The 21,921-nt window shown below is 41.8% G+C and overlaps 2 protein-coding genes and 1 pseudogene across 3 annotated transcripts; 2 read left to right on the top strand and 1 right to left on the bottom strand.

Moving 5' to 3' along the window:
* Positions 1–7,855: 7,855 nt before the first annotated feature.
* On the top strand, positions 7,856–9,323 carry LOC106565896 (arylacetamide deacetylase-like 3; annotated as a pseudogene). The gene is made up of 3 exons (XR_014379835.1): positions 7,856–8,078; positions 8,225–8,288; positions 8,407–9,323. The product of XR_014379835.1 is annotated as an arylacetamide deacetylase-like 3 (transcript).
* Positions 9,324–9,665: 342 nt separating this feature from the next.
* On the top strand, positions 9,666–12,965 carry cfap107 (cilia and flagella associated protein 107). The gene is made up of 4 exons (XM_014133563.3): positions 9,666–9,888; positions 10,502–10,612; positions 10,823–10,997; positions 11,381–12,965. Exons 1-4 carry the CDS (start codon positions 9,757–9,759, stop codon positions 11,659–11,661), a joined length of 699 nt encoding a protein of 232 aa, XP_013989038.1. The 5' UTR covers positions 9,666–9,756; the 3' UTR covers positions 11,662–12,965.
* Positions 12,966–13,050: 85 nt separating this feature from the next.
* Positions 13,051–16,843, bottom strand: klhdc7a (kelch domain containing 7A). Its single transcript, XM_014133562.3, has one exon. It carries the CDS (start codon positions 15,965–15,967, stop codon positions 13,610–13,612), a length of 2,358 nt encoding a protein of 785 aa, XP_013989037.3. The 5' UTR covers positions 15,968–16,843; the 3' UTR covers positions 13,051–13,609.
* Between the last annotated feature and the right edge of the window lie 5,078 nt (positions 16,844–21,921).

The raw sequence follows: 21,921 nt of genomic DNA, 5'->3' as shown, positions 1-21,921 counted from the left end.
TAGTTTAATCGTGTAATAATAATTACAGAGAGTTATTTGATAAAAATAAGTCTTCAGTTTTAATGATGCCAAAGACACGACAGGATGATGTCATCGATGCACTTATTGATGATGACAATGACTGATGTGGTGTACTCCTCAGTGCCATCGGAGCAATCCCGGAACATATTCCAGTCTGTGCTAGCAAAACAGCCCTGTAGCTTAGCATCTGCTTCATATGACCACTTTTTTATTGATATAGTCACCGGTGCCTCCTGCTTAAAACCTGTTGGGGCTAGGGGGCAGTATTGAGAATTTAGAAAAAAATATGTGCCCATTTTTAACTGCCTCCTACACCAACTCAGAAGCTAGGATATGCATATTATTAACGGATTTGGATAGAAAACACTCTGAATTTTCTAAAACTGTTTGAATGGTGTCTGTAAGTATAACAGAACTCATATGGCAGTCAAAACCCTGAGACAATTTCTAACAGGAAGTGGGTATCTGATGTGTTGAATTACTTTTAAGCCTATGCCATTGAAACACACAGAGACGTATTAATCATTGAGCACTTCCTACGCCATCCACTAGATGTCACCAGTCTTTACAAAGTGGTTTGAGTCTTCCACTGTGAAAACTGACCGAACAAGAGACTTGGAAAGTTGGTCATAAGCGGATGGCTTATACGACACTGGCGCGCGAGTGCATGTTTGGGTACTCTCGTTCCAATACGTTTTAAAAGAGAATGCAATCGTCCGCCTTGAATATTATTGAAGTTCTGATTGAAAAAGGCCCTAATGATTTATGCTATACAACGTTTGACATGTTTGAACGAATGTAAATATTTTTTTTCCCTCTTTGGTGAAGACAAGTCCGGCGGGCGACGTTCATGTTTTTTAGTAGCCTACAGGACGCGCTAACAACACGGAGCTTTTTGGACATAAATTATGAGCTTTTTCGAACAAAACTACATTTGTTATGGACCTGGGATTCCTGGAATTGCCTTCTGATGAAGATAATCAAAGGCAAGGGAATATTTACATAGTATTTTTGATTTTAGATCTCTCCAACATGGCGCCTAGTCTGTATCGCCAAGCCTATTTTTCTGAGCACAGGACCTCGTTTATTGCAAAGTGTGATTTCCCAGTAAAGTTATTTTTAAATCTGGCAATGCGGTTGCGTTCACGAGATGTTAATATATAATTATTTGAATGACAATATAATATTTTACCAATGGTTTCGAATAGTAATTATTTAATTTGTTGTGCTGATTGACTGGCGGTATTGGAGGGAAAATATTTTCTCAACATCAACGCCATTGTAAAATGCTGTTTTTGGATATAAATATGAACTTGATAGAACAAAAAATGCATGTATTGTCTAACATAATGTCCTAGGAGTGTCATCTGATGAAGATTGTCAAAGGTTAGTGCATAATTTTAGCTGGTTTTCTGCTTTTGGTGACGCCTGTCTTTGCATTGACAAAACATTACACACAGCTATTTTCAATGTACTGTCCTAACATAATCTAACTTTATGCTTTCGCCGTAAAGCCTTTTTGAAATCGGACAACGTGGTTAGATTAAGGAGATGTTTATCTTTCAAAGGGTGTAAGATAGTTGTATGTTTGAGAAATTTGAATTATGACATTTAATTGTTTTCAAATTTGGCGCTCTTGATATTTCACCTGTTGTTGATAGGGTGTACCAGGGGTGGGACGCTTGCCCATAGAAGTTAAGTTTTTGCTTGTAAGCAGGAATCAGGAGGATAGAATTATGGTCAGATTTGCCAAATGGAGGGCAAGGGAGAGCTTTGTATGTGTCTCTGTGTGTGGAGTATTGGTGGTCCAGAGTTCTTTTTCCTCAGGTTGCACATTTAACATGCTGATAGAAATGCGGTAAAATTTCCCTGCATTAAAGTCCCCGGCTACTAGGAGCGCTGCCTTTGGGTGAGCATTTTCTTGTTTGCTTATGGCGGAATACAGCTCGTTCAATGCAATCTTATTGCCAGTCTCTGACTGTGGTGGTATGTAAACAAAGAATACAGCTGAAACCTCTTTCAGTAGGTAGTGTGGTCTACAGTTATTCATGACATACTCTACCTCAAGCTAACAATAGCTTGAGACTTCCTTAGATTTTGGTCCCGTGTGGCTCAGTTGGTACAGCATGGTGTTTGCAAAGCCAGGGTTGTGGGTTTGATTCCCACGGGGGACCAGTACGGGGAAAAAAAATAAAAAATCTGAAATGTATGCATTCACTACTGTAAGTCGCTCTGGATAAGCGCGTCTGCTAAATGACTAAAATGTAAATGTAATATTGTGTACCAACTGTTGTTTACAAAAATTCATAGACCGCAGCCCCTTGTCTTACCAGACGCTACTGTTCTATCCTGCGGTACATCGTATAACCAGCCAGCTGTATGTTGATATTGTCGTCGTTCAGCCATGACTCAGTGAAGCATAAGTTGTTACAGTTTTTAATGTCGCGTTGGTAGTTTAATCTCCCGCGTAACTGCACGTTTGCTAGCAGAATGGAGGAAAGTGGGGGTTTATTCGATCGCCTACAAATTCTCAGAAGGCAACCCGAACTTCGGCCCCTCTTTCTCCGCCTCCTCTTCACGCAGATCACGAGGATCTGGGCCTGTTCCCGAAGGAAGCAGTATATCCTTCGCATCGGGATCGTCAGATTCATGAAAGGAAAAAAAGGATTCTGATAGTCCGTGGTGAGTAACGCAGTCCCGATGTCTAGAAGTTATTTTCGGTCATAAGAGACGGTAGTGGCAACATTATGTACAAAATAAGTAAAAAAATAAGTGACAAACAACGCAAAATAAACAACAACAAAAAACTAAATTGGCTTGGGGCAGGTAAAACATCTGCCTTCTTCTCCGGCGCCATCTTACAATAATCGCTGCCAAAGGTGCTTCAACAAAGTACTGAGTAAAGGGTCTGAATACTTATGTAAATATGATATTTTATGTTTTTATGTTGAATAAATTAGCAAAAATGTCTAAAAACCTGTTTTTGCTTTTTCATTATGTGATGTTGTGTGTAGATTGAGGAGGGGAAAAAAACAATTTAAATAACTTAAGAATAAGGCTTGAACGTAACAAAATACGGAAAAAGTGAAGGGGTTTGAATACTTTCCGAAGGCACTGTTTATCCAAAGTATGTGGACACCCCTTCAAATTTGTGGATTCGTCTTTTTCTGCCACACCCCACACTTATTTAGGCTTGCCATAACAAAGGGGTTGAACACTTATTGATTCAAGACATTTAAGCTTTTATTTTTTAATTCATTTGTAGAATTTCGAAAAATATAATTCCACTTTGACATTATGGGGTATTGTGTGTAGACCAGTAACAAACAAATCTATTTTTAATCCATTTGAAATTCAGGCTGTAACATAACAAAATGTAGAGAAGTAAAGGGGTGTGAATACTTTCTGAAGGCACTGTAACTTGGCTAGTCTTGGTAGCTAGATAGCTTGTTGTATATGCTGGTTGTCAGAATGCATAACAGATATGTGTATAATTGTAAGAGACACTTCATGTTTTATGGGTAATTTTTACATTTACAGAGTGGCTGAGACTGATAATGAATCTGAAATATTTCTGAGGCTGATATTGAATCAGATCAGCTACATATCAGTTATGCAAGCTAACAACCAGCATAGATAACAAGCTGGGAGACGAGTTTGCCTGTCAGGCATCGTTCAGGGCTTAAATGCCCTGCTTTGCACTCAAAGCAGCCACAGGGCTCTTTGATGAAGTGGTTATCGTGCATCTGAACAAATGAATGGATGATGCTTGGTACTTTTGATTATCTTGTGATCTCGACAAAACACCTTTTGTTATGTCGTGATCACCAGATTCCCATAGGAAAAATTCTCATTGGAAAGATTACATTGGATTCCCATTGGATTCCCACTGTGAATTAGCCCCCCATGAACACTTGAAAACCATGAGATTGTAATGGGACTCTCATTGGAATGCAATGGGTTTCCTATTGGAAATTAACAAGAATATCATTGGGGTTTCATTGTATTACTCATATTCCCATTGGATGTTAATGGGTTATTCATTGGTTATTCGTGGTTTTGTTGTGTGGGTATTTCATGGGATTTATTTAACATTGCCATAGTATTACAAAAGATCATCTAGCACAAAATGTTTTAATTTAATTTATTTTATTCTGCTTTTGGCTTCAGTTGGTTGACAACGTCCTATAGTTTATAGGCCATGGCAGTCCATATTGAGGCCTTTTCCACCCCCTCAAAACATCTCTGGGCATGAGCTGAAAGTAAAATAAAACACATATCTTAATAATGACAAACACTACATGACCAAAAGTATGTGGACACCTGCTCATCGAACATCTCATTCCAAAATCATAGGCATTGATATGGAGTTGGTCCCGCCTTTGCTGCTATAACAGCCTCCACTCTTCTGGGAAGGCTTTCCACTAGATGTTGAAACATTGCTGCAGGGACTTACTTCCATTCAGCCACAAGAGCATTAGTGAGGTCGGGCACTGATGTTGGGCGATTAGGCCTGGCTCGCAGTTAGCGTTCCAATTCACACCAAAGGTGTTTGATGGGGTTGAGGTCAGGGCTCTGTGCAGGCCAGTCAAGTTCTTCCACACCGATCTCAACAAACCATTTCTGTATGGACCTCGCTTTGTGCACGGGGGCATTGTCATGCTGAAACAGGAAAGGGCCTTCCCCAAACGGTTGCCACAAAGTTGGAAGCACAGAATCGTCTAGAATGTCATTGTATGCTGTACCATTAAGATTTCCCTTCACAGGAACTAAGGGACCTAGCCCAAACATTGAAAAACAGCCCTAGTCAATTATTCCGGTTTTCAAGTGAAATGGAAAGAGAGCCTGTGATGCAACTTCCGCTTTTGGATGTTAACAAGGCGACACTCCATCTTAACTCCTCTACATTTACTGGATTCGTTGAACAGTGCAGAAGAGAACCTCCTCTGACCAGTATGTAGGAGATCTAGTTTCAGGCATTTCCTTTACGCCTGCTACGTTAGGTTAGAATAAGTAATACTCCCATGAGCTTTTAGGTTATATAATTCTGGCGAATGTGTCAAATAGAGAACTGTATAAATACCTTCTAAACAAATCCAGTGAATTCATGGGCTGCCGACAAGATTCCAGTATGTGATTTTTGGCCTAAGCCTTGTCACTTTTACTGGGTATAGCTGCTGAATGGAGGGCTTTTTCCAGAAACAGTGATGGGTTTAAATGCGAGCTTTGTACTGGGTTCAGATTCTCAGAAGAAGGCTGAGACTCTTTGACAGCTAAAAGTCCTAGACTCTGTGACAGCTAGTCCTAGAACACAGCTCCAGTTTCTGTCATTTTCTTGCACATTTCACAGAGCTACAAATCACAAGGCATTGAAATAAGAGATATATACAATACTAGTCAAAAGTTTGGACACACCTACTCATTCAAGTTATTATATTTTTTTTTTTTACAATTTTCTACATTGTAGAATAATAGTAATGACATCTAAACTATGAAATGACACATATGGAATCATGAGGTAACGAAAAATATGTTTTATATTTTGAGGTAGTCACCTGGAATGCATTTCAATTAACAGGTGTGCCTTGTTAAAAGCTAATTTGTGGAACTTCTTTCCTTCTTAATGCGTTTGAGGCAATCAGTTGTGTTGTGACAAGGTAGGGGTGGTATACAGAAGAAAGCCCTATTTGGTAAAAAGTCAAGAACAAGAACAGCTCAAATAAGCAAAGAGAAATGACAGTCCATCATTACTTTAAGATGAAGGTCAGTCAATACGGAAAATGTCAAGTACTTTGGAAGTTTCTTCAAGTGCAGTCGCAAAAACCATCAAGTGCTATGATGAAACTGGCTCTTATGAGGACCGCCACAGGAAAGGAAGACCCAGAGTTACCTCTGCTGCAGAGGATAAGTTCATTAGAGTTACCAGACTCAGAAAATTGCAGCTCAAATAAATGCTTCACAGAGTTCAAGTAACAGACACATCTCAACATCAACTGTTCAGAGGAGACCGCGTGAATCAGGCCTTCATGGTTGAATTGCTGCAAAGAAACCACTACTAAAGGATAAGAATCAGAGACTTGCTTGGGCCAAGAAACATGAGCAATGGACATTAGACCGGTGGAAATCTGTCCTTTGGTCTAATTAATCCAAATTTGAGATTTTTGGTTCCATTTAGAATTAGAATTCAAGGCACACTTAATCAACATGGCTACCACAGCATTCTGCAGTGATACGCCATCCCATCAGGTTTGTACTAAGTGCAACTATCATTGTTTTTGAACAGGACAATAACCCAAACACACCTCCAGGCTGTGTAAGGGCTATTTGGCCAAGAAGAAGAGTAACCCGACCTCAACAATCACCCGACCTCAACCCAATTGAGATGGTTTGGGATGAGTTGGTCCACAGAGTGAAGGAATAGCAGCCAAGAAGTGCTCAGCACATGTGGGAACTCCTTCAAGACTGTTGGAAAAGTATTCCTCATGAAGCTGGTTGAGAGAATGTGCAAAGCTGTCATCAAGGCAAAGGGTGGCTACTTTGAAGAACATAAAATCAAAAACGTAAAATTTTTTTGGGTTACTACTTTATTCCATATGTGTTATTTCCTAGTTTTGATGTCTTCACTATTATTCTAGTGTAGAAAATAGTAAAAATAAAGAAAATCCCTTGAACTGAGGACGTGTGTCCAAACTTTTGACTGGTACTGTATATATTTTATATTTAATTCTGAATTATAATGAACATCAATTGTTTTGTAAACAACACATTTAAATGTTTTCAATTGCAAATACCATGCATTTTGTTGCCACGTGTCTAGACTAGGGAACATGGTCTGCTATCACTCAAGCCATCACTGCCATCTACAGATGAACAGTGAAAGTTCAGATCCTCTGCTTCACAATAAATGTGAAAGCAGTTTTCATTTTTTAAAGGACATTTAAAATGTATTAATTACTATCCTGTGTTTATACAAACTATGACACTGTATATTCATAAAAATAGCTAATTGTGAAATATGTGTTAAATTTATCTAATTGCTTGAGTCCATAAAATACACTGAATAAAATAATGAATGACGCTTTGTTACTGCCACTCAAAGTCACTTAGGTAGAACAAGGTCAGAGCAGGGTGTACACAAAGATGTAGGAAGGGCAAATAAAACAAAGCAGCTGGATAAAACATTCATATTTCTACTGTAGCCTATCTGGGATCACACTAGAAGCACCATGGACATCACTGCAATTTTAATAATTGGCTTTGCTGCCTTGATTGCAGCCTTCCTCCTTCTGGTAATTGGTCTACTGTATTCTGAGCTGATGAATTCAGACATTCCTCAAGGGGTTGTAAATCGAGGGAAACTGCATGTAGTTCATGGCATGTTTGTTGGCATAGCAATTGTGGTGAGTATCTATCTATGGAATTGTTAGTGCTTATTATTTGATGTTTTCTGCAGTCAAATCACGTTCAAGTCTCTGAAACAATAATTTATTTAATGTATTCCTTGGTGAAAAGAAAAACATCCTCGTACTTGAATACTATTAAAAAGTGAACTCAACTCTTTTAAAATATGCTTGTCCTTTCAATGTACTCTAAAAACTGATAAACTTCAATGGTGTTGATAAGAGAACAATAAATGACAAAAAGTCAAAGTCTTGTTCGGGGTAAGGACACTCAAGCAGAGTTTTCACAGTACTGTACTGTAGTCCACCTTCTGGTAAAACCTTAACTGTGTCACTGGTTATTCATTATGTTGTTGTATTCATTGTTGCTTAGTGTGCAAGCATCAAGAAAAGCAAAGTTATATTGTGACAATTGGAAAATATTTCACCTCACAATGGTTCATGTTAACCTTATTTCTAAGTTCGGCTGTCATCAGGTCAGGTTCCCCAGTTGGTTCAGAAGACAGTTCCTGGTCATTATAAGACCAGTTCCCCCTATACTACGTGTAACGGAACTCTCCTTCTCTGAGGTGCCAGTCAGAGTGTATGAGCCCACAGCTGGCTCACTGGGCCTGAGGAAGGGCCTGGTGTATTTCAATGGTGGAGGATGGGCATTGGGTAATTTGGGTAATAAGATAAGAAAAACAATGTCTAGATAATGTTGCTTATTTATCTTACAGTAGGGGCCTGCTCATATAAAAAAAGAAACGTTTCATTCTCTGTTTACTCTAGTCTAACACTAATGTTCTGTTTCTTGTGATCAGATACTGCAGATGAGGTCTGCAGGCACATTGCCGAAGAGGCTGAAACCACAGTGGTTTCTGTTGGGTAACTTTTACTTTCTGACTCACTGACTCAAAATGTGCTTCTAAAGCAGATCAATACATTGAAAAGGGCTGTGAAGTTGTCAAAGACGACATGTTTCTCCTTTCTCTACCCTCTTTAGATACCGGCTTATCCCTGAACATCAGTATCCCACTCAGCTGGATGACTGAGACTGCAACGTGTCACTTCCTGTCTGTGGCAGAGGCAGAGTTCGGGGTGGACCCAGGCAGAGTGGCAGTTGGGGGTGATAGTGCTGGGGGAAACCTGGCAGCCATACTGTGACAGCGTCTGGCCAAGAGAAAGAATGGACATCTGCTGTCTCCCTGTGCCCAGGTCCTCATCTACCCAGCTTTGCAGATGGCAGATTTCAACCTGCCTTCATACCAGCAGAATCATGCTGTGCCCATATTGTTCTGTGGCTGGATGGCATTCTACTTCCTGCAGTATCTCAACGGGGACACGTCAGTGTGCCAGCACAGTGTGCCAGGATGTGCTGGAGGGGAACCACATCCCTGCTGAGATGAGGCTGGCCTTCAAGGAGTGGTTCTCCCCAGAACACCTCCCTCCTGAATGTAGGGTGCGGTGCCACCGCCAGCATGTATACTCAGACTTAGACTACAACAGAGAGGTGTACCACAAAATCAAAGACCGTCTGGATCCGGAGGTGTCCCCGCACCTGGAGGATGACACTGTTATCCTTCTGACCCCACCGGCCTTTATCCTGACCTGTGTGTACGACATACTGAGGGATGTTGGGATCCTGTACAGGAAATGGCTGCTGGACCTGGAACTGGAAGTCACATGGCATCACATGCCAGACCGCTTCCTTAGACTAATGGCATAAAAAAATAAGCTGGTTAACCTTCCCATCTGCAAGATAGGCTGTAGATAGAACTTTAAACTACGTAAAAACGCTTTGAGAAACACTAAACTGATAAAATCGATGTTAATGTTTGGTGTTTGGAATAAAATGATATAGGGATTATTTCGAGATTAGATTTTTCATGTTCCTCGCAAGTGACTTTGTTCTGTTTACAGGCAAAGCTAATAAACTCCTACACAGCTAAGTACATGTTTTACTCTTATTTTAATCAGTTAAGGCATTCATTTTCATTTCTACAGAAAGATGAAGTCCAATTATATTCATTATGATTTAAATGAAGACGTGTATTGCATGTATGAGATATATGCTAACTGCTGCAGAATTCTCTGACATTCAAAAATACAGCACCATTCTAAAGTACTGCACCAAGTGTTATCATAATGCAGGTCCTTTGCCTTCCATTTGCCTGTACTACTGTTCCACTATTCTGTTTCAGTCACAGAATGTTTGCTGTATCCATAGCAACCGAGCTTCCTCCTCCTATGTCACAATGAGAGCAGGTGAAATGCACCATCATCCGTTCTGTTTGATCTAACTATGCTCTAATATTAGGACCAAACCAGCTCTTAATCAGCTGTATGTGACACCATGTGCAGTACCACATACAGTATGGGAAATCAGGAAAAGAGTTATGATAAATGGACCCAACCTGGCTGGAGAATAGAGCAGAAGTATGCAAACAAAGTTCTAATTGGCAACTGGGTGGAAGAGAAGTTTCAGGTAGGGTTTTTAATCAAAGTTTATTTTGGGATTTTCAATTAATTGCTGTTGCTATCATGCATTGCCTGTGATGAATGTTGCTAATTCATCAAATAATGCAACATTTGGCAAGAGTCATCAAAAGTCATTATTAAGAGTTTTAATTACAGCAAAGCGTGGGTACAGCAGCCTTTCCTTTCGATCCAAATGAGATTCTCACAAGAAAAACCTGCACTGAGTGTGAGAATGTGCTGTACCTCCTGCTTTCTGTAGCCAAAGATCTTCAACAAACTAGTTCAATGGCTGGTTTCCAATGGTTCTGCTGCTTCTCAGTCGGTTTGCAAATCTATACAAAAATAATTAGAGGGCTTCAGTTAAGCTACATCAGCACAGACTCCCAGTGTGAGAGACTCAAGAGGCAGTCTAATTGCATTGACGCCAGGCAGGGCCGCGGGCTGCTGCTTCAGGATCTGACTAGAGGGATGTCTTTAGAAATACTGTACAACAGCATGGATCGATGGTGAAGTGTGAGCTTTGCTGAGCTCATGCTTAAGTGGCTGAGCAGTCCCTCCTCTCCTCCTCTCACCCTCTCCTCCTCCTGTTACTGTCTATTTACCCTGTCTGTCCGAGACAGTTCACTCGAGAGTGTAAGACAGCCAACAGCACCAACCGTGCAGACTACCAGCCACAGAGGGACCACCGGCCAGACGTCATCCTCAGACGAGAGGCGCTGCGGAAAGCTGAGGTCAGTCTTACACAGCAGGATCATGATATCATTAGCATTAGCGAAATGCTAGTCAAGTTAGGCCTAAAAGTCTGTTAGAACAAAATCTAAACCTAGATTATTCATATCCCCAGAGGTAATGAGCTAATCAATCAAAGAAACAGTGTGCCATCTGCCATTGTTTTAAAGCAATGAATGGCCAGTAGAATAGTGGGTTGCGGTGTGTTCCAGGGCCTTCCCGCTAAGCTGCTTCTCTCCCACCATGGCACGCTGCCCTCCCATTACCTGGTCACCCTCTATGATGAGATGTATGGGCGCCAGGGCACCTCCACCCTGCCTGCCTTGCGCTCCTGGCATCCAGACAGGCTGGCGTGGACGCAAGAGAAGTCTGACCACCCAATCTTGGGTAAGAGAGGAAGTCAACATTAGAATAGCCCCTTTCTAAAGCATTGGTTCCACCAGGTTTTGAGTGCAAAACCCATATGGAACACAGCACCTTGGTTTGACAAATCCACTTTTATATGGTAAAAAATCATCGCACAGTATGTTTGAATTATAAAAAGCTTGTATTTACTTGACTGTGGCACAGAAAAATGTCAGCTGTAATTACAAACTAGTCTCAAGTAAAGAAAAACCGGGAAGAACAAAGATGCAGTGTTCAACAATTAAAGTTCAGGCAGAATAAATGGCCTTGGATTGCTCCAAATCTGTCACAGATATAATTAATGACTGCAGCACTGTAACAGCTGAGCCCTCTCTCTCTCTCCCTCCCTTCCTTCTCCCTTCCAGCACCTCCAACTAACTTTGGCCTGGTGGAGTCTAGACAGGTCCGTCTGGACAAGCAGCAGTCCCACCTCCCTGCGCTGAGTGTGTACAGGTCAGCGTACCAGAAGTACCCACTCAGTGCTTTCTGCCAGCCCCGCTTTGCCAGTGTGCCACGAGGCCACTCCAGTAAGCTTCATCCTGCCAATCGAATCAACAAGGACATGGATCTGAAACAACGGCCCTGCAGACAGGTCCCAGACAACTCAGTCTCCGCCAGCCTCCTCCCTCCCCTGTCTGCTGTGTAGACACAGAGCTCGGGCCCTGAGATGGTGCGCCTCACACGCTGTTTCGATACTCCGTGCTCAAAGTGGTGCTGTTTGAGGATTTTATTTTTTATTAGTCTAAGGCATGAACAATTAAATGAAGCAGAACATATGGGATATCAAAATATGTAGAAAATTAAACAGGAGTCTCATTATAATCTCTTGAAATCTAGGCACTGTGTGTGTGTGTGTGTGTGTGTGTGTGTGTGTGTGTGTGTGTGTGTGTGTGTGTGTGTGTGTGTGTGTGTGTGTGTGTGAACATCTGAACATTTAGGATAAGCACATGCTAATTATTTTCCTCGCACTTAATATTTGCAATTCGCTGTTTCACTATTTGCCGTTCTTGTCTATTAATGTTCTGTATTATGTCATGTTTCATGTTTTGTGTAGACACAGGAAGAGTAATGGGGATCCTAATAAAATACGAAAATACCAAATACCCTAGCCTAGATGCTTTGGAAATCAAAGAGAGTGTTGATGTCTGAGCTGACCTGGGTGTCCATATCAGGAGCTATGAGTGATGTAAGGCATACTCTGAGGGGACCTAACTCCCATTCCATTAGGTGTTTAATTACAGGGAATCAAAGTGTTTAATTAGGAGGAATCAAAGATGCTTATATGTTTGATGGTCAACCATCTGTGTCTCTATTCTCCTGCTGCCTCAGCCAGTGCAGCCCTCTGCCCGCCTCTCCGTTACTCATTTCAATACTCAAGCTGATTTTTGTGTGAGTCAGAAAATGTGGGTAGATCATGTGTTATCAATTACGCCATTGAGTGTTTGGTTAGTCAGACCACATGATGGCGCTATAGCGACATGTCACACAATGGAATCCGAGACAAGGGTGCCGTGCCACTCTGTTGTTGATCTTAGTTTATGATTGCTCTTTGTGAGACAGCTTGATTTGAATGAAAAAACTATTATACGTTTAAACATTCATTCAAACATGTATATTGTCGATGTAATTATACAACACATCAATTAACCGCCACATCTATCATCCTACAAATTCATTGATTTACTCTGCAGTCAGACACGACACATCACACAGCAGAGCTCTGTTTGTTAAATTGTTGATGACTTATCATTGAAAATCAGTCACTGTCTGGAAGGAAAACATATTTCATTTAAATCATGACTCAACCACATGACTTAAATGCCAAGACAATGCTGAACAAACTGCTTTCAGTTTTTTATTATTTTTGCATATTTCTTTCTTCTGCTAATTAATATTGTACAAATGTAACGATAAATATTTGTTAATAAAATCAAGAGTACTTTCATCACAGTCATTAGTTATGTTGGTGCATTAATAACTTCTAATATCAACAATGTTGAAAACAACAGCAGAAGAAAACAGGCGAATACTGTACTCCAATCTTAGAAGAGATTCAAAAGTAGCATTGACTTTTGTTTATTGAAGCTCACATACAGTACATTATGCTCTGTCACAACCTTCTACATCATGTCATACTTACAGACCAACTGTGGATAATTGTATTGAGTCCAGTCCTGTGTGAGTAATGTTTGTACCCTACACAGCTGCCCATTGTGATGGATTATTATTATATCAACCCAGTACTCCAAAGCATTATGGTTGAGTGAATTAACTTAAGACTTGTTTATTAATTATTTTTACATTTGCATGATTTAGAAGTAACTCGGTAGTGCAAGGGTGGAGGGAAATGAAAAGAAGAAGCAGCTTTCACAAAAACATTGAGTTTCTATGGCAGTACACCCTGAATAAATCTAAACAAGCAGTAGTCTAATTACCATTAATGGTGTTAATATTTTACTTCCATTGCCTCTGATTAAGACAGCTGTGCTTCCCAGTAGGACACTCTCAGCTATGAAAATGGCCTTGGTGCATAAATACATGAGATACTCCCTCACTGCTCTGTCCTTGTCTGTGCTGAGGAGAATCATTCCTGGTCACACGCTGGTCTGGAGAGCTTTCTTATCAGGAAGTGAGAGTACAAAGGGGAAAAGGATGCCCTTAGCTGCAGAGAGGACACTCAAATCGTCCGCTACGAAGCTCGGAGAGATCTCATCAGCCAGGAACCTCATGGTGAACTGGTGGCTTATGCAGTAGATGGTGTCGTCCACAACAACACACTGGAAGGCAGGGCAGTGGGCGAGGCGTTTGGTGCAGCATTCGTACCATAGTCGTGCCACGGTGTGGTAGCGGTACACACTGATGCCTAGCTGTGGGTTGACATCGAAGCGATACAGAAAGTTTCTTACGCCCACTATCTCGGTGGTCCTCATTTTGCTTCCCGTTATTGCGCTTTTCCTCCACACATTGATTTTTGGGTTGTAGCGCAACAGTGTGTATCTCAGTGTTCCTCCTAGAACAAAGAGTTCCCCATTGCACACCGTGACATGATGGGCCACAGCAAATGTATCATTGGGCAGTGGGGCCACAAAACTCCATCTGTCAGAGCGGGGGTCATAGCGCTCTACGGTAGACAGACACTCCCCTCCGATGGCATAGATGCAGCCCTGTAGGGCTGCCAGTTTGCAGTGGGGCCTGGACTCATTCATAGGACTGATCTCTTTCCAAATGGACGTTACGGGGTTGTAGCAGAACACTCTCTTGGAAGGTTTCATCTCTCTGTCTGCGCCCTGCTGGCAGCCCCCCACTGCTACAAATAAGTAGTTGTCCATAGTGCACACGGCACAGCCTTTGGAGATGACTTCCTGCGGGACGGGACACAATGGGTGCCAGCTGTCTATATAATCATCATAACAGTAGAGACCACTGGATGGCTTGTTGGTGGCTCGCTGCTCTGTTTTTGTCCCTTGAGGACTACTCCCCACCCAGTCCTGAGGGACCATGTTGGCTGCCACTAAGAACTGCCTTCCTCTCATACGCTGTTTCTGAATCTCATCCCGCTCGCCTGCTCTCAGCATCCCATACAGACCTGGGTCCCTGAGGACCTGGAGGTAGTTGTCAGACATCACTCTGAGGGCTGCCTGCTGCAGAGGGGCCTGCCCATGCTTCTTAGACAGCTCCAGCACCTCCATGCAGTTTCCCAAATCAAGTTTGGCCTTTAAGCTCTCCAACTCTGAGCTGCCCATGTTTTCTGGAGGCAGATTTACAAATCTAGCCCCAGCTATGGTTTCTAGGCTGGGCTTCTCCCATGCACTGGGGCCCCTGGTGTCTGTGGTGGGACTGAGGGGACTGACAGGGCTGGGATCCCCTGATGAATAGGCATGAGAGTGGGGCCTCAGCTGGGTGGAGGCTCTGGGTATCAGAGAGGTGATCAGGAGTTCTGAATGTTCAGCCGCTGTGAGGTAGCTCTCCTTACGGATGAGACCCGGCTTGATGGGAGATGTGGTCTCCGGACTAACTGGGGAGAACGGCCTCTCAACAGGACTCTGCGGCAAAACCAGATCACGCATGATGATGGGGCTTAGGGACGAGGGAGGCTCAGTGAGGCTGCTGCCACGGCTTCCAAATTTCACAGACTGTGAGTCCAGTGAATTCCCCTCAAACTGACCCAATATGGAGTCTGTGATGGAGTGCGAGGACGATTCCACAAAGTATTCATAGATTTTTCCCCGCACAATGCTCTGGTCCCCAGGTCCTTCCATCACAAGGTTGGCATCCGCCACTGTGATCTCTGCCTTGGAGAGAAAGCTGGAGTAGGCCCCCTGGAGCCCCAGGTCCTGCCTCAGCTCTCTGCCGACCCCCAGCCCGACACTGCCCTCAAGCCTCTGCAGAAAGCAAGGGGATCGACGGCCCGATGGGCTGGCCAGCCCACTGTCATTAGGATCAGGGAGTTTCAAGATGGATCCAAACATACAATTATTAGTCTTAATCTCAGCCTCCTCAACAAACACGGGGATATCTTCCTCCAACTCCAAGCTGTTGTCCTCCTCTACATTTGATTCCTCCTGCAATGCAGCCATTTCCTTAGTGTTTGTGAACTTGCCTGCTTCTTCAATCTGGGTCACTTCTCCTTCCCCTGTCCCTGTATTGGTCTTGTCAGGTGTCAGGTCATCACTCCATGAGTGGCCAGGCTGTTTGTCCCCATCACTTCTGGTGTCATGTTTGGCCGTGCTTGGAGGTCGCAGTTCCATCTTGCAGTTCAGACAGGTTCCAATGGGTTCTTCAGTGGGCCTGTCTGGAGGAGGCCTCACATAGAGCTGGGATTTAGCTGCTGTACCCCTGGAGCTGTAGAACCTGTAAGCCCAGGAGATGAGCAGAACGGCGGCCACGGAACACGTCAGCTTCCCCAGCAGTTGCATGTCGAACTGGACACCCAGCAGATCTGCTATGGGCATGACTAAACGGAGGAGTTGCCAAGGTGAACAACCTTTTTGTCTGGGTATTTCTTTTCAGTGCATCTTAGCCAATGGTAGCTGGTAACCTGCAGGCTGCAGAGGTCTGATGACTGTGTCTGTTCTCTCTCTTCTCTCTGGACAACTTGTAAACTGATACCAACAGTATTTGCATCTCTCGCTGCTGGGGCGGGGCAGCGGTCACATTCCACCTGCAACAGGTGATCATGTTTGCTCTGGCCTTCACTATGTCGTAGAGAACAGTCAAACGTAGATAATTCCAGTGTACATATTTACATTTGTTGACTCATCACAAGATGAGTTTATCATGTTGTTTACTGAGTGATTTAATTAAGTGTTTGAACAATTTGGAAACTATATCACCACAAGGTTAAACACAGATTCAGACTATAGTACTGTTGAGCCTAATGTTTACATGACTGTATTTGTAGGAGTGGCCTGGATCATATGACTCTATTTCAGACCTATGTCAACAAGAAAATAATGATCCAGTTCAAACACATGACAGGCTGCTGTCTGCTGAAAACATGGTTTGACTAAGGTGTGGGAAAGGCTGATTGGTCACATTTAAGGACATCATGACCCGGATACAGTTGTTTGCACAGGCAAAACTAAAGATGAAATATCTTTCACTATACAACACACTATACAACACATTGGTTTTGACTCAGCTACAACAGGAAAAGAGGCCAGGGATCATGTTCTTATAGAAATGAACTATACATTTAAGCACAGACTTCTAAAAACAATAACTGGGTAAGTGCACAAATTATATGGTACTTTCTATCACACACCGTTATGAACACGTACTGTAAGACAGAGCCTCAATGCCAAAAAGGAATGTTGACTGTATGAATCTGACAATATTATCCATATTTATAGACTGCATTGACATACAATACATACATCTCTGTCACGCTTGAGTCCTGTCACTCAGTCACTGCAGTTAAGCTGTCAAATAGTAATTTGGGTTGCCGATAACGACACGCTTGACCGAGGCCAGGGTCATAACAAAGAGCTGGGCCGGCAGCGATGCGATGATCTCAGGGAGGTGTGTCCTGCAGGGAGCCATTTGACCGGTGTCCTCTGTGACATAGACACTATTTGGCCATCTGATAGCATAGGCTCTAGATGCCCATAAAGGGATCCGGACTCAGCCGGCATGGTTAGTCGTGAATAATTCACAGGTGTCACACAAAGGCAGCTCATTCTCCTCACTGCCTCCGCCATCTCAGGTGTACCATTCAGGAGCACTGCAGAACAAAATGATTGCCAGCATGTGCAGTGTTGTATGGAGACACTTTCACCTCTTCTCCTCCTGTGATATGATATTGTGATATGATATGGACAGGAAATGAGAAATGTAAACCGTTTAAACAGCTGTAACTATTTAAGGTGAACCATATAACCGTAAGGGTTCTTTTTGGAGGACAGGTGGAGTGTGTAATAGATTAAGATAAGGTAGGATGAGGTGAAAGTGAACTCGGTAGCTATACATGACTATCAGAGGGCGAAATTACCATAAGGGCATTCTGATTACAAGTTTAGCACTGATGTGTGAAAAGATAAAGCAATTGATGTGTATATGTGTATTTTTTTATGTACTTGTGAAAAGAATATATTGCATACATCACAAGCATGATTACATAGATTTCCTCTGTTGGCCATCAGATATGCATGCCCTACAAATATCCTGAACATGACACAAACACAATAGAGCCAGGATGTCACACAATATCCATCATTCAATGTGGTGTGCTTTTATTTGGTCCACTGTCTCTTTTATCATGGATGGGTCTTCAATGAACATCCACATACAGTGCATTCTGAAAGTATTCAGACACTCCCTTTTTCCACATTTTGATATGTTACAGCCTTATTCTAAAATGGATGAAATCTTTTTTTTTCTTTATCAATCTACCCACAATGCCCCATAATGACAAAGCAAAAACAGGTTTTTAAACATTTTGGCAAATTTATAAAAAAAAACATATTATTTACACAAGTATTCAGACCCTTTGCTATGAGACTCGAAATTGAGCTCTGTTTCCAGTGATCATCCTTGAGATGTTTCTACAACTTGTTGTAAATGCAATTGATTGGTCATGATTTGAAATAGCACACACCTGTCTATATAAGGTCCAACAGCTGACAGTGCATGTCAGAGCAAAAACCAAGGGTACCAAAACATTGCTGCAGCAAGAAAACAGTGATTCTTAAATGGAAGAAGTTTGGAACCACCAAAACTCTTTCTAGAGCTGCCCTGCCAAACTGAGCTATTAGGGGAGAAGGGCCTTGGTCAAGGAGGTGACCAAGAACCAGATGGTCACTCTGACAAAGCTCCAGAGTTCCTCTGTGGAAATGGGAGAACCTTCCAGAAGGACAAGCATCTCTGCAACACTCTACCAATCAGGCCTTTATGGTAGAGTGGCCACTCCTCAGCCACTCCTTAGTAAAAGGCACAACAGCCCGCTTGGAGTTTGCCAAAAGGCACTCTCAGATCATGAGAAACAAGATTTTCTGGTCTGATGAAACCAAGATTGAACACTTCGGCCTGAATGCCAAGCGTCACATCTGGAGGAAACCCTGCACCATCCCTACGGTGAAGCATGGTGGTGGCAGCATCATGCTGTGGGGATGTTTTTCAGCATAAGGGACTGGGAGACTAGTCAAGATCGAGAGAATGATGAACGAAGCAAACTACAGAGAGATCCTTGATGAAAACCTGCTCCAGAGCACTCAGGACCTCTCACTGGGGCAAAGGTTCACCTTCCAACAGGACAACGACCCTAAACACACAGCCAAGACAACGCAGGAGTGGCTTTGGGACAAGTCTCTGAATGTCCTTGAGTGGCCCAGCCAGAGCAAAGTCTTGAACCCGATCTAACATCTCTGGAAAGACCTGAAAATAGCTGTGTAGTGACGCTCCCCATCCAACCTGACATAGCTTGAGAGGATCTGCAGAGAAGAATGGGAGAAACTCCCCAAAAACAGGTGTGCCAAGCTTGTAGCATCATACCCATGAAGACTCGAGGCTGTAATTGTTGCCAAATGTGCTTCAACAAAGTACTGAGTAAAGGGTTTGAATACTTATGTAAATGTGGTATTTCCGTTTTGTTTATTTTATTACATTTGCAAACATTTCTAAAACCCTGTTTTTGCTTTGTCATTATTGGGTATTGTGTGTACATTAATGGGTGAAAAAAAACTATTTAATCCATTTTAGAATAAGGCTGTAACGTAACCAAATGTGGAAAAGATCAAGGGGTCTGAATACATTCCGAATGCATTGTACATATGTACTTTTTGTAAGTTAAAGACTGGATACATCCTTTCCTCAGGTGGACTCTGAAAAACATGATTAGGAAAACAAATGAGTATATCCTGAACTCACAGAATTTATCATTTTGTAAACAAAGTAATGATGTGCATTTTACTCAGGCAGAATAATTAAAGTAATTAAAAGACAATTTACACATTTCCTAATGCATTCATCATAGCTTATGGAGCTGTTTTCTAAAAAAGAACAAGAAAAGTATGAGTGCCTCTTGAATCCAAATACACAATACTGAAATGATAGTTACAATTTATCATTCATATCCTCCCCTCATACTGTTCCCTAGCTACTCAGCACTCATCTGTATAACAATTGAATGTGTATTGTACTCAAGGGCGGACTGGGACAAGAATTGGTCCCTGGCATTTTATCCACACAAGCCCTCATATCTGTGCTCTCCGCCAATTTTATTGAGCGAAAAAAATGAATAAAAAGATCTAGAAGTGTTTTTTGTTGTTGTAGAGTTGTGTTTCATTTTTTAAGGTTACAAACACATTTTATTGTCTTAATTAATCTAATGACTAAATGACAGCTTAAGTTCGAAATATAATTCTTGGTAGTCTTGGATGCTAGCCAGGGAGAAGTTATAAGAGAGAGGGGTGGTGCGGAAGTAACATTGTTAAGGCTAAGCTTGAATAGTCAGTGAACATTTTGAAAAAATATCTCCTACTACATTCCTATTAAAGTGAGATGAGAACATTATGGTTAATATAGCTATTATGTGATCCATTTTAGTCTGATTAATATTGTAAGGCAAAATATTGTGGTTGGAAAATTGCATTGTGACGCATGGTTCATTTTCTTAAATATCAAACCTTTAGCCTTATTTATTGAATCAACACAAACATGAAATGATGGATTATAGTACATTTGTTGAAAGTAATGAGCATTACAAATAATAAACATGCACTTCTCGCCTGCCGTTACTTCCGTCCCAAGCCTGTGTCACTTCGGCCCCACCGGCAGGTACAAAAGTACATTTGCGATAGTTCAGTTTTCGACTTATTTCGTTTCAACTCAATTAACCTAGAAATGAAATTACACTTTCTAATGGTAGAGGACATATATATGTTTGTGATAAAATATGGTGGCCCTAGCTCTATCCATTTCTGAGTAAATAGGAAAGAAAAAGAAAAGTGTTACTACCTTCCCGGTTCTCCGTGCTGAAACATAACATTGGGCATTACAGTATAGTGTTTCTCAACCATACCTACAGAAATCTGATACCATCCTCACTTCGACAGGAAAAAAGGGGACAAAACTTCCAAAGCTGTGTTTTTGTTATACAATCAGATCGCATTTTTCTCTCTAGTGCATGGGGAGAGGAGAGTGGCTCGCTCATCACAGCAGCAGGCCCCAGCAAAACAAGCACAGCGGCAGAGCAGCCACTTTCATTACAGGAATCATGAGAATAATGAACTTTACTGTTTGACCAAATTATGGTTTTAGCCGCCCAAAAAATAGGAAGTTCTGAGTGAGGTGAAAATGTAGAATTTGCTCATTCTAAATTTATAGGCACCCGTATCTTTTTTTATGACCCATGATCTTGCCTGTCTTAACTGATGACAGAGTTGGAGCATGTCTCTTTGCTGACGTCACGTTTGACATTAAATGTTGCGTGACCTCAGCTTAGCCTATCACAAAAATGATCAGTCAAAGGCTCATTATAGATGAGTATAGCAGAGAAATTGCGCAAACATCTTAAAAAAAATCTTAACAGACCCACGGGCCCGCCGGCCGTGTCACTTTTTTATTGTTTTATTTATATATAAAAAATATTTCTACGTGTAAATTTCAACCAGACCACCCATTTGCCAGAATTGCCAGATGGCCAATCCACCCCTGATTGTAATTTAGCAAGGTGAGACGACCCCATCCTCATAAGGATGGCTCTATCCGTTCTATTAATCCCTAAAATTCTCCCCTCTTACCTCTCTGCTGGTTTAAGCCTTAATCCTTTAATACACTGTGTATCTAGAATAGTTTAAATTGCAATTCTCCAGAATTTCTGACGCAGGATTATTTTGCAGTAAGCATACCCCTCACTCACAGTGTGACAGTGGAGCGTAGACAAACATACAGAACAGTAGAAAGGGGTTAATGGCAATGTCAGAATGCTGAATATTCCAACCTAATTATTTCCAGAAACTGGAGTCTTTCAGAGAAGGCCAAGACAGAGTTGAAAAGTTGTGAGGGGCAGCTAAATCGTTTGTTAATCGCCAGCTTTAGTGTAGATATTCTGTAAAGAAAAGATGGCCCAAAGCATATTCTGGAGGTAAAAACGTCTGGAAGGATCATCAAATATTCCAGCCAAATTCATCAATATACACGTAACCATGACCTCAAAGTAGAGTAACTAACGGTTACTCTACTGTAACCGTTACTGTATACAGTAGATTCTTCATTATTCTGGGATGGGATTATTCTAAAGGTTTTGTATGTATATTGACATCCTGTTATCCAAGATGTGATTAAGTAGGCCTTTAGAAGTAAGAATGAATTAAGTAGGTTTATCTATCTTCCATGGTAAAGACAATAAGGTAGTTTACTGCATGTCATTTTAAACACAGTTAGGTTGTAGAAGTAAAGTCAAGCCAAA

The sequence above is a fragment of the Salmo salar genome, chromosome 12 (genome assembly GCF_965601325.2).
Source record: "Salmo salar chromosome 12, fSalSal1, whole genome shotgun sequence".
Classification (NCBI taxonomy): Eukaryota; Metazoa; Chordata; class Actinopteri; order Salmoniformes; family Salmonidae; genus Salmo; species Salmo salar.
This window is presented reverse-complemented; position numbering and strand designations above follow the sequence as displayed.